The sequence below is a fragment of the Camarhynchus parvulus genome, chromosome 8 (genome assembly GCF_901933205.1).
Source record: "Camarhynchus parvulus chromosome 8, STF_HiC, whole genome shotgun sequence".
Lineage (NCBI taxonomy): Eukaryota > Metazoa > Chordata > Aves > Passeriformes > Thraupidae > Camarhynchus > Camarhynchus parvulus.
In genome coordinates, this window is record NC_044578.1 from 14,712,128 (window position 1) to 14,725,066 (window position 12,939).

General features: G+C 35.4%; 1 protein-coding gene across 1 annotated transcript in view; it reads left to right on the plus strand.

Annotated features, from left to right (window-relative positions):
- The window catches only part of HS2ST1 (heparan sulfate 2-O-sulfotransferase 1), a 73,180-nt gene extending 61,958 nt beyond the window's left edge, over positions 1 to 11,222 (plus strand). Inside the window, exons 3-7 of the mRNA XM_030952946.1 lie at positions 382 to 467; positions 3,991 to 4,129; positions 7,552 to 7,649; positions 8,688 to 8,845; positions 10,414 to 11,222. Coding sequence (XP_030808806.1) covers positions 382 to 467; positions 3,991 to 4,129; positions 7,552 to 7,649; positions 8,688 to 8,845; positions 10,414 to 10,640 — 708 coding nt within the window. The 3' untranslated portion in view covers positions 10,641 to 11,222. The remainder of the gene's footprint in view (positions 1 to 381; positions 468 to 3,990; positions 4,130 to 7,551; positions 7,650 to 8,687; positions 8,846 to 10,413) is intronic.
- Positions 11,223 to 12,939: the final 1,717 nt, after the last annotated feature.

Sequence of the window (12,939 nt, forward strand, 5' to 3'; positions counted from 1 at the left end):
TATCAGATCAGACAATTCCATAAAATATGTACTTGCATTTCTACTGAAAGAATTCCTCATTCCTTTCCAGTTACAAATAAAATGGACTGACAAAAATATAAATGTTTGTTTTAGTGATGTTTTTGTGATAGGTTTCCTTGGACTCTCCTTCTGATTGCTGTATTCTATTTTTGTTAGTTTCTGATCATTAAATTCTGATGACCTAAAATCAGTCATCTGTATGCTGCAGGAAAGTCTATTTTATGGGGCACAATTTTTTTTTATAATACTCAAAATAGATTTTTTAATCTAATGCATTATAAGATTAAAAGCCAGGAAAGGCCGTGTATGGGTAAATGTAATGAGGCATACAGAAACGCTTTTTGTTGGTCGCTTTCCCAGGTGCGGTTTGTGAAGAACGTGACCTCGTGGAAGGAGATGAAGCCGGGATTTTACCACGGCCACGTCTCGTACCTGGACTTCGCCAAGTACGTTCCCATGGGCTCGGCCGGGCTGCCGCGCCCCCCAGCGCTCCGGCTGGGAACTGCAGCGTGGGCAGAGCCCGGCCCGGGCCTTTCCGGAGCGCCGGAATTTGGGGGTGATCTTCACCGATTGCTCGTTTTCTTGCATGATAAACTATAGCCGAGTCTCATTTAAAAAAGAAAACGTTCATATACTGGGATTAGTATTCCTTGTCTAAATTCCAAGCTTGTTTTGCTGAAAATCATGGCTTTTCTCTGAAACACTGGCAGTTCTGTTTTAGGATTGGCTTCCCATTTGGAGAGGTTTAAAATAGCTGTTCTCAAAAATGCTTCATATAAAGAGTAATACCACCTGCCTCTTAAGTTATGTAATTCTTCACTACCTTAGTGTCCCTTTGCACTTTATCAAAATATGAAAAGTTATTTTTTGAAGTAGTTTTCTGTTCTATAATAGTTTGATTTGCTAGAAAAAGCATTGAAATAATTCTTGTGGAGTTAAATGCTGCTACTTCTAAAATTAAATTAAATAAAATAGCTTAAAAATTGTCCCACTGACCTCAAAGGTTCAGGATCATATCTTTATTCCCAGTTTCATATGTTTCTTTTCTTGTCTTATTTTTGCTTCTGGATCTAAAGCTGTGATCCTCAGTACCTCAGTCTTATGAAACCTCCCCTTGAACTGACAAGTCAGTTTTGCTTAAGATGCTTACTAGGCAGTGCTTCATCTTGCACTTGGAGCATGTGGAAAATTATTTAAAATTGAAAGTGGCATTTTCAGATTTCATTACATTTGACTGCACAAATTATAGTAACCGCTACTTTTACGTCTTGCTGATGGTCACTCAGTGTTTCTATGTTTCTATGCATTAAAGTATTTATTTAAATTCTTTTTTGTATGTAATAATTCCTTTTGTTTAGTCATTCCTTTTAATTACTCATTCTGTCGTGTACTCTGATTTTTAATTTGGACTTTTTATTACAAAGAATGAGATGGGGAAGCGAGACCTGTGCAGATTCCCAATACAGTACATTATCAGAAAATGCTAAATGCTACAGTAGTAGCTGAAAATAACCAGTAGCACCAAGTTTACAAGAAGTAACAGGCAAAAAAAAGTTACTGACAAATCAGTCAATCAAATAAAATACATCAAAATTCATTAGTTTCCTTTCTGCCTTTTTAAAATTAAAATGCTTCAACATTAACAAACGCTTGAACTGAGTAACGGCTTTCTGGTGCAGCAAAGCTGAATGTTATCTTATACATTAGTTCATAAAGCTGAAAACATTTTCAGAAACTGGAACTCTTAAAACTAAAATATTTTACATCTAGAAAGCATCTAAGCAATTTCACAGATTTCTTTCATCTGCATCTTCCCTCCAGGACTGTGTTATCCTTGTCTTTGTTGTTTGTTATCCTTTCACCTGAGTGATTTTTTTTTCCCCACAACAGCTTGCTTTCTCATACTTTGGGTTTTCATTATTAAAATAATATCTTGAATACGCTGGTTGTGCTTGGCAAGGCCCACACCTTTAAGGCTGTGAGGTATGTTCTTGTGATGAACATTCTTGTAGTTAAGAAGTGTAAAATATTTCAGAAGAGTCAGTGCTTCCTTATCCATGGACATCAGACTTAGGTCCACTGTCAAATATCAGAAGTACCTCTTAAAATATGCTGCAAATTAAAGTACTGGATTCCATCAATAACTCACAGTATTGAGGACAGGTTATTGTAATCCATTCATGTAGAAATTATGCTAATAAAAGTTTAAGTTTTTTCCCTTTCTTTTTGTCTTTAAAATTTCTTATCCATTTAGTCTCTATTTTCTCTGGTAAATAGTTGGGAAAAAAAGTTCTTTGACAATGCAATTGCCAATTCATTATCATTATTAATAAGGTTATGGTAATACTTATATTACTGGTAGGTTTATATTACTGTAACTGAAACTAGTTCTTCAAGCTCGTGTGCAAATGCAGGCGACTGTACAATGCAGCACAAGCATTTCTAAGGGCTTGGACATCTGCATTTAACCCACAGATATGTGCTGTTCATTGGCTGAGTCTGCTGCTCTATGGAAATGGTTTGTTTCAGCTCCCTCAGCATTTGCAGTAGTCTGTGGAAGGGGACACCTGCATGTCTCATGTACTTCAGTGGAGCTTAAAGAGGGTGAAGTTCAAAGCCTGGACTTTGCATCAGAATGGTTGAAATATTCACCCCCTCTCTCCGCTGCAGACTGTGGGAAGCCAGAGCTGGCATGCAGACAGATGTCAGCAGTTCTGCCTTAGAGTGCTCCAGTCTGAATCATTGGTACTCTACTGGCAGCACTGGAGAATCAATTGCTCTTTCTGTAGCCTTTAACAATTTCTCTGTCTGTAGTGCTTGTTTTTGGCAAAAGCAATGCCTCTAAATAGTTTTTTTTCTAACTTCCTCCTTTCTCCTACTTTTGCTACATTTCTGTTCTTCAGCTTTTCAACTTAACATTCCTCATATGCACAGTGTCTGGTAGTAAATTTACCCCTTAAAAATCATGGTACTGCATCTTAAAACTATGAGTGCTCTGTTTTAGCCAAGCCAGGCATGAATGGCCTTCTTTTGATGGAGAACGCTTTCCCAGTTTGCATAGGAGCAGAAGAGAACTTTTTTTTCCAGCTTCTAGCTTTACTTCAGGGCACTTGACACACTTACAATTTCTATTGTGACATAAACTCTTTAATATTTGGATACCATAATAATTTGCCACAGCATATCTCAAATGGAAAAGAAAATAAAACTGAGAAATGTATTGTAAAAGATGACTTGAACATAGATCACTGAAAGGTAGCATTTGCACAAAACAGTTTGTTGGTTTAAATTTTTCTCCTGTGTCGTATGAGCTTACCACCTCATTTCATCAGGCTTCTGTTTGTAGTGGAGTGCATCAAAATTTGCTTAGGGTAAATGTCTATGAAAAAATTTAATATCTTTAGATAGAAAAGTTAATATGGTTACAGATACTATCTTAGACTTATATTTAATAAGCATAGCTGTATGCATTCAGCCCAGGCAATGGATGGGCTCTGAGCTCTGTCTTCCTGCTATTAGAGTTAATGTCTCTGACAGCTGGAGACCTGCCAGGAAAACCACTCACAGCATTGCAAAGCCCAGTTCACAAGGGCAGGAACTCCATATCAAACTTCCTTGTACTTATTATAAACATGAATATGGCTGCTAAACTAGTTAAGGAATTTCTAGAGTCAAGATGGTTGTGTAAACATTTTTACTATCTATTTGTGTGACAATATGTCTGTTTTGTTTGTTTCTTTAATAATAAACCCTTAAAATCATTATTTTGGGCAGACTGAAATTGAATTTACTTTCACATCCATGTAGTGCATTGGATATGAGATGAAAAGAAGTGATCATTAAGCTTCCTCTCAGTATCCTGTATTCTGTGTATGGATTTCAGTTGTAGCAATAACAACAGGCTTTTACATTTTAGATGAGAAGCTTTGATTTGTCCTTTGAAAGATATTTTTTCCTCTTTTACTTTAGATTTGGTGTTAAAAAGAAACCAATTTACATAAATGTCATAAGAGACCCTATAGAACGCCTAGTTTCTTATTATTACTTTCTGCGCTTTGGAGATGATTACAGACCAGGGCTACGGAGGCGAAAGCAGGGGGATAAAAAGGTAAAGTACACCTGATAATATATGCTCAACTAACTAAAATCAATGTGAAAACAATTTTAAAAATGCCCTGATGAAAGCCAAATCGTTATTTTATCAGCTTTGGTGATAGTGGTTTTGTAAGTTATATTTTCCATTTCCTGTCCATACTGGAGCAGAGCATGACATTAGTAGGTTCTCTGTACCCTTATAAATTCACTGTGTGTTGTAATTTGTTAAAAAATTAAATAAAATAGTTTTTAAAATTATCATTAGGTATCCAGAATTATAATTATCAGATTAGGTTTATCCTCCTATGTAAGAAGGCTACATCTTTTCTTGTTGAAGACTGAGACATATTTTTTCAGCAAAAGCTGTAGAACTGCTGATGCTTTGGCTTTGTTGATTATTGTCATATAATTAGCAACCCAATTGATTCTATTTTTTTAAAAAATGTAAGCATTGCAACGTCTTTCTGGAAACTATCGAGTATGACACATACATTTCTGTACTTCCTCCTTGTGTCTTAGGTGGCTGTAGACAAGTTCAGGTTAGCACATTCAAACATTGACTACTAATACAGTTTCAGGATGGCAACATTATTCAGGCTCCATAATGGATTTGTTCCAGAAAGAATCTGTACATCCGCTGTCATGGTTTGCAGTATGACCTTTCCGGGCATGTTGGTTTGGATTTTTCCTTTATTGGGAAGAAAAGCAGGGTGTAAAATATGAGTATGGTTTGCAAAACTGTAGCTTGAACAGTGTGGAATCCTATAAAATGTAATGAATTTTTGTACTTTACAGAGCCAAACACTTGATACAATTTCAGTGATGATATTTTCTTAAGCTGATGCTGTTTTTCGCTAATGTTGACAATTTAGTGTAGTGCTGTGTGGATACCAAGAGACATTGAAAAGCAAGCAAAAGTCACACAAAATATACATTTTATTCTATAAACACCATAACAACTAATAATTGTGAGTAATCATTTTGTGTGCTGCCCCCATCCAAATAGTACTTCTTAAATATTTGGAGCAAGCCATTCCTCTTTTCTTTCCAGTTGGGAACTAAGTGGTCCTCTGTTATTTAGGCTTTAGCGCCATCTTCAGTTACTGCATTTCAGTTTGTCCAGGTATCCTGTAGCGCAGCAGCATAGGAAGAGGAAAGCTTCAAGAATAAATAGAAATTAAGATTAAAAGTTGTCTTTATAGAACTGACTAAACAGATGAACAGGTGATGTGATATGATACCATAAAGGCATTTTAAAAAAGAGAGATAGGATCTCATCTTTTGTAGCCTGTCTTCCTCTTTCCTGCTTGAGATCAGTCACTTGGAAAGCTGAGCATGCTGCTAAGTCTGAGCTGTTTCTAGGACATAAAACTTACTAAAAAGAGTGAAATTTAACAGTGTTTATTTTAATTTTGAATTATAATCCAAACAACATGGTTAGATAGTCACTGGGAAACATGCCAAAAATCCTTAGTGTTGCTGCTTGGTAGATTGCACTGTAAGCCTTGATTTGCTGGGAAAAAGGTCACATGCATTTCTGTTTATAATGCTTGCAATGCATTGCATTATTAATTTGATATTTTTCTATTGAAGGTGCTTTTCACATTTTGTCACTATGAGACCACTTTCTTTAGGTTTGAGAGACTTTATTGTTGTTGTACAGTTTTAACATGTTCTGTAAGCATTTCAAGTTCATTTGAAGTGAAATTGATTTACTATATCAAGCTTCTGGCTTCTTTCATGTAAATCAGGTAGTACTATTTTTCCAAAGTGTCTTTGGGGAACTGTCCATGTATAGATGATGTAAATTTTGCATACATTAGTTATAAAATTAAGTAAGCTCAAAAATGGATTGAGCCAATTGCAGTGTCTTTATTCTAGTATGTGTTAGAGTAGATTAATGAAAAGCTCTAGAGTTGAAAAGTGGGGAAAATCAGAAATTACCTCTAGTGAAACTCAATTGTTCCTTTATTAGTGGAAAGGAATCTCAACGTATTTTTTACTCTGTCCCCTCCTAGTCCATACCACGGCATCTATATACAAGAATTCTAAACTTGGTTGTTTTCTGTATCTCTGTGCTTCCAGTCATAGTTAGCTTGGCTCCAAATGCAGAGTCTGTAGAGGCAAGGGTTTCATATAATAAATCTCTGGATGAAGCAGCCAAGGTGGGTGCATAAGAGGAAGTGTGGAAGGAAGTCTGTCCTATTTCAACTTAGAAAATGGCTTGCTTCCTTTTGCTTATTAACTGTAAAATAACCTGCAGGTATAAGCAAAGAAATCTTTCTTTGCACAGATGCCAGTTCATTTTTAGTATAAACATTCATAATTTAGGAGGTGCATTTAACAATAGATCAGTGCAGAATTTCCCTAGAGAACTATGCTAGGGAAAGCATACCAATATTTTGTTTTCCCACTTAAGCTGCATTTTTATCTATGATGTATGACAGATACAAGCTATTCTAAACTCAGAGTTCAATGTGAACCAAGGCACCACAGTTTACTCCCTGCCTTGGCATAGTATCAATAATTTTTTCACATTATCTCATAAACTTCACCTCAAAATAAAAGCAAATCATGTTGTCCCTAACCCAAAATAATTACACAAATGTGTTTTTACATAGTTGCTTTGAACAGAAACTTGTAATTATACTGAAGAAGCAATCTCAAAAGTTGTCCATGGGGTCTATTATTTTTTTTAATATATCCTAGATACAGGATATATCTTATATCTTGATTAGAAATATCACAAATTCTTCCTTTATGGTGACACAGTAAAGCATTTACAAATTCCCTGCAGTGCTAATGGAGTTCCTATTGTAACTGTGTTACTGAGTTGAAACTCTGTTACTACAGCAGAGTATCCACATGAAGAGCAATATTGTATGGAATATTCTGTTATGCTGTGAACAACTTCTTTTCAGTTCTTCTGATTGCCAAAACAAAATGAGCCTCTGAAATGGCAATTAGTTTTCATTATTCAAATGTAATAGGAGCTTGTTTAATCTAAAAGACAAAAAATGCATAATGTTCTGTGTTAAAAAAGATCCAGCTGTTGCAGGATCACGCAATTCCTCATGGCATTTGATGCTGTATCTTTAGTGACTTCTTTTATAGGGGAAAATAATTATACCAACAATTATTGACTGTTTTTGCTACTTTTGACAAATAGCCTTTGCTAAAGTTATATCAAAGGTATATCAATGTATCAGGTAAGATCAATTGTTCATTACTTGTAACCATAAAGGACTGTCCAAGTACTGTTTAGCTGAGACAGTAGATCATCCTAATAACACTGTGAAAGCAAGGCTTGACGTTTTTTCTAAAACATCATAGATGTGTTTTTCTGTCCCCACTACATTTAGCAACTAACCAGTTTGAGATGTTAGATACATAGATGAGATTTTAAAGCTCAGCTCAATTTTGTCTTTGTTCCAGACCTTTGATGAATGTGTGGCAGCTGGAGGTTCCGACTGTGCTCCAGAGAAACTTTGGCTTCAAATTCCATTCTTCTGTGGCCACAGCTCAGAATGCTGGTAGGGAGATAAATGTAGCTTCTTTGTCAAGTACATCAGTGCTGAAATCTAAACTTCAACGAATTTCAATATGTAGTCCAGTTGATAAAAGTGTGAGGGACTGAACAGAGTGAAGCAGTGGATACTTGAGTGGTTTCTGTTAAAGATGGATTTACTGAAACAGTTTTGCAGTTCTTTAAAAAAGTAGTATGTTACAATTGTGTATCAGCAGTGTTATGAGGGAAAACATGTTTTCAATTTTAAAAATCATTTTTGCAGATATAAAGTCTGACATTTTTCTCTTATGTCAGACTACAGTATCATTCTTTTGGAATGGAGATATTTTAGTTCAAGGTCCTAAAGTTCCTGGGGAGTACACAATAATTGAGATCAGGATAAATTTATTTTTTTAAACATTTACCAGATATCCAGTAGTCAATGCTACTTAGCAGAAACTGAAACAAAAGCAAATAGTGTCCATATGTCAATGCAAAATATTTTATAATAATGGCAAAGACTTTTAAAAACTCTTTAGCAAAAAAAAAAAAAAAAAAAAAAAAAACCCATAGAGTTTTTGAAAAATTCTGAGTGATAGCAAGGGCAATTATTTGTCAAAGGTTTTGTTCATTCAAACATAAGCAAAGTAAATGTTCAGACCTGTCTACTCTCTGGCCATGTGGAGCAACAGAGAAAGAAAGAAGGTGCAAAAGGGAAGGTATTTTCTTGCTAGAATTCTGGTATCTAATGTGAAAGTAGAGACAGAATATTAATATTGAGACAGTGTAAATCCTCGAAAAATGGCTTGAATAGGGACATTAATCAAATACACACACATTGGGTATTTTTATTTAGACTATTTTATAAGTAGAGGAGTCACATTTTTAGATAAGAACACAAATGAGAGGAACTGGAAAGGGAAATGAAGTTAGCAGTGGTTATAACTTGGAATAAGTCATGCCTTTCTTATACAAATGTCCTGTTGTGAAGTAATCTCCATCTAGGGACTAAGGATTGTTGGCTGACATCAGAACTTGATATGATTGTTCTCTGTCATTTTAGGAATGTGGGAAGCAGATGGGCTTTGGAACAAGCCAAATACAATCTGATTAATGAATACTTCCTAGTGGGAGTTACTGAAGAGCTTGAAGACTTTATCATGTTATTGGAGGCAGCTCTGCCCCGCTTCTTCAGGGGTGCCACAGAACTGTACCGGACAGGTATTAAAATAGTGGATTTCCATGGAGTTTTCATCCACTTACTGCCTTTTTTAGTGTGAATTCTTTAGATTTAGATGAATAGTTTTGAGTCTCTGCCAGGTTTACCTGTCAGCTGGATGATGCTCCTATAGAAGAAACAAACTCCTTTTCAAAGATTCTTAGTTCTCTCTCTCTTTTTCTCTCTCTTTTTCTCTCTCTTTTTCTCTCTCTTTCTCTCTCTCTTGCTCTCTCTTTCTCTCTCTCTCTTTCTCTCTCTGTTTCTCTCTCTTTCTCTTTTTTCTCTCTCTCTCTCAGGGGTGATGCTAGTCCAACTATCTTTCTGACTTACACAAATTATAAATATTTAAGGCTGGGGTAAAGGTAGGTGTGTAGGTATACTGCATGTAACATTGTGATATGTTTTTAACAGAATTTTTTTTAAAGTTTTACAGTGGCTTCAGTTTTTTAAAGTAGCTGATGTGGCAGATTTCCATTTCCTCAGAAGCCCTGCTGGAATTAACTGTGCTCAATGCAGCCTGGTTGGCTGAGCAATAAAGCCTGAGGGATGCAGAGACCCAAGTAGATGTTTATCTTCCTGGGCTCCTAGCTACAAGAAGTAGCTCAGTTTCTAGGAGCTGGCCATGCAATTTATGATGAAGAAAAGGTCTATCTTAGCAGGGCTTCTAACTGCAAATAGAGGGAGAAAAGGATCTCATGTACAGAGCCTAGATATGTAGTATTAACAAGTTAATTACAAAGCAACAGCACTCCTTGGGGAAAATCTGGTCATCATTTTGGTCATCTTTGTCTCAGAAACTCTGCAACAGGGATGTGGTTTATGTATCATTTATGATAAGATTGTAGTATCCTATTTAGATGGGAGAATAATGGTTTAAATGCTATTAGCAGAGATTATATTTGATTAGAAATAGACAATTGAAATCACGTGAAAACAAGATTTTTTCTCTTTTATGGAGAGCTACAGAGAGCTACACCAGAACAGGGAGGTTTTTGGTAGTCTGAGTTGAATATAACCTTCCCTGGAGGTGTTTAAAAGATGTGTAGAAGTGGTGGAGGTATTTAAAAGATGTGTAGGTGTGGCACGTGGGGACATGGCTGACTGGGACTTGGAAGTGTTAGGTTTGTGGTTGGACTCAATGGCCTTAAATGTCTTTTCCAACCCAAATGTTTCTATGATTATATGAAAGAAGTCTCTGCAGTTCCTAAAATACTTAACATTTGATATCAGATTAACATATCAATAATTAATTTTGAAAGACCAGTTTTGCTCCAGGTATATTATATGGGGTAATCTTACTCCTTAAATGAATGTTCATTCCCTGGGCTTATTAGAGCAAACAGGAAGAATTGAAAGAATGGATGCAAAATCCATAAACATTGAGTGAGAGAGGCTGCAGTTTTCCAACTCTGCATGTTGTGTTAATAAATTTTGGATTAAAGCCTGCTCCTTCTAATGCAGTTTATCAACACACTGAGAATATAAAAACTCTGTAAATAACAAAGGACTGTAAACATTTTTTGAGCACGTGAACTTGAAAGTGAAGTTATTGCTTTCATTTTGCATTTAGGAAAGAAGTCGCATCTTAGGAAAACAACTGAGAAAAAACTTCCCACAAAAGAAACTATTGCCAAGCTACAGCAGTCTGAAATCTGGAAAATGGAGAATGAGTTCTATGAATTTGCACTGGAGCAATTTCAGTTTGTCAGAGCGCATGCAGTTCGGGAAAAAGATGGAGAATTGTATATTCTGGCTCAAAACTTTTTCTATGAAAAGATTTACCCTAAATCAAACTAAGAATGCTATACTGTTAGATTTATGGACCTAAATCTTTGGCCACATCATCATCTTAGTCCTCAGCCATGGAAACTAGATTGCTTGTAGACCTCCAAGACATTTCTTTATACAAGAAAAGTGGGTTGTGGATCACCTCCAGGGCTTTGGATATAGCTGTGTTGGTAATCCAAAAGTAAAGGCTTAATTTCTTTTATCTAACTAATATTTTCAGTGGGAGTCAATATCCTTAACCTGAAGAAATCTACACTGTAATTCGGAGCAATTAATACACGGCAGTTTTATTTGAAAATGTAAACAATCAAAAAACCACTTCTGTTGATGCTCTTTTTAATTTTCAGAGCAATTTATTTTCATTTATACTTCTGTGAAGAGGAAATAATTTTTCCCCAGCTTTCAACGTGGAAATTTTTGTTGTATACAGTATGAGTAGTCCTAATAACTGGTTGACATCTGTGCTTTGTTTTAGTGAATCATGTCACATGATATTAATTGGGAAGGTTAATCATGTTCTGCTGAGAAATGCTGCTGCTGGAATTGCCCATATTTATATATGTGGTTTTATTAAAAAATTACAAATACTCATTTGTGTTAAAAATGTCATTTTCACATTAATATTGTAAAAAGTTAAAGAATCAGAGCAGTGGGGTTTTTGTTGTTTTTTTGGTTTTTTGGGGGGTTTTTTTGTTGGGTTTTTTTTGTTTTGGTTTTGGTTTTTTTGTTTTGGTTTGGTTTTTTGAGTTTGATTTTTTTTTTATCACCACCACTGCTGGCTGAGGTTGGGAAAACTACAAAAAAATTTGGTATTGTCTGCAGTTCTAGTTGATCCTTACACAGTGGTATAAAAATTGTAAATTCAGTAAGTTTCTCCATGGATTCTTTGTAATAATTGTAAACTGAGGTATTGGTGAATCCATATTATGACTCTACTAGTGAGCTGTGGTATGGCTAGGGTTTTCCTACTACTTCAATACTTTTATCTGTAGAATATTTTTACTGAGGTGCTTTATAATGTGTTTTAAAGCATTGCATTTACAAAAGGAGTAAAATGCTGTAAATACTGCTTATTTTATGTATTTGGACCAAAAGGTTTAAAGTAATTAGTTTAAAGTGGGGTTTTTTGCACTGGTTCTGTTATGTGTGAAGTGAAAAACATCACATCTACTTCCTGGTTGAGTTAACTGTTGGACATTGTTGAAACGCACTTCAGTGACCTCTCTCACTTCAATACCAGAATGTTTTCCAGGGATTTTCTTTTCAGAAAAGTAGTCTTCATCCTTTTATTAGGGTAAGAGAACAATAAGAAAATTGTCATATGCAGTCTGGTTGGGAAAGGTGCAGTGAACTTGATTGACATAATTGTATTTATGTAACTGCCTTACGTGACTGTTGTAAATTTGTCAGTTGCAATTATTAACAATGTGAAACACCTGGCGAATGAAGTAAATTGAAATTTGAGAACAGATGTTTGGGGCCACTGCATTATAGCAAATGGCCATGGAGCACTGCAAGAATTTTTTCTATTGAATTTTCTTAAAGATACGACTATTTACACAGCTTCCACCTGCCTTTTCTTAAAAGTGCTTTTCACAGGATTTGATTGGGAAGGCACTGAGGAGACAAAGAAAGGAATGGTGGGAAAGGTTTAAATTCTTAAGGTATGATGCTGAAGGTTTAGTTTAAAATTACCAAGTGAAGTTTCTTTAACCAGCTTGTTCTTGTAATGAAAACAAAGGAAATGGAAAATGGTCTGTGAACTGGATGTCTGCAGCCAAAAGCAACAGCCCAATTACACAGAGGATAATGAGAGACTATCAAGTACATCTTACAGTTTCTTTGTTTTCTTAGATTTTTCCCTTCTGATTTTAAAAATAGATTACTCTTTGTTCTTCCCAAATAATCAGGGAAGTTCCTTCTTGTAAGTTACCATTTATATAGCATGAACCATGCATAAGACTTCCTGTTCTTGTTCTTGTCTGTTGACATAATAATAATGCCAACATGTTTGGATATAGGATGTGTTAGGTCACACATGAAGACATGTTTCCTAGCTAATGAAAGGAAGTGAGGAGTCATGCACAAAAAGTAGTTAATGGAGATCTAAAAGTTTTCATTGAAAAGCAGACACTTTTTTTATAAAGTAAAATAATATTTATAGTCCCAGGAAAGATTTCTGCTCAGTGATAGTTTTACGTTAGATTTTTTTACTATGTTCTAATTCAGATTAGTTTATCTTCTTGAATCTCCTTCAGAATTTTCAGCAGAGCACCTCTAAGAGAGATGAAGAGCTTGCTAAGAGAAA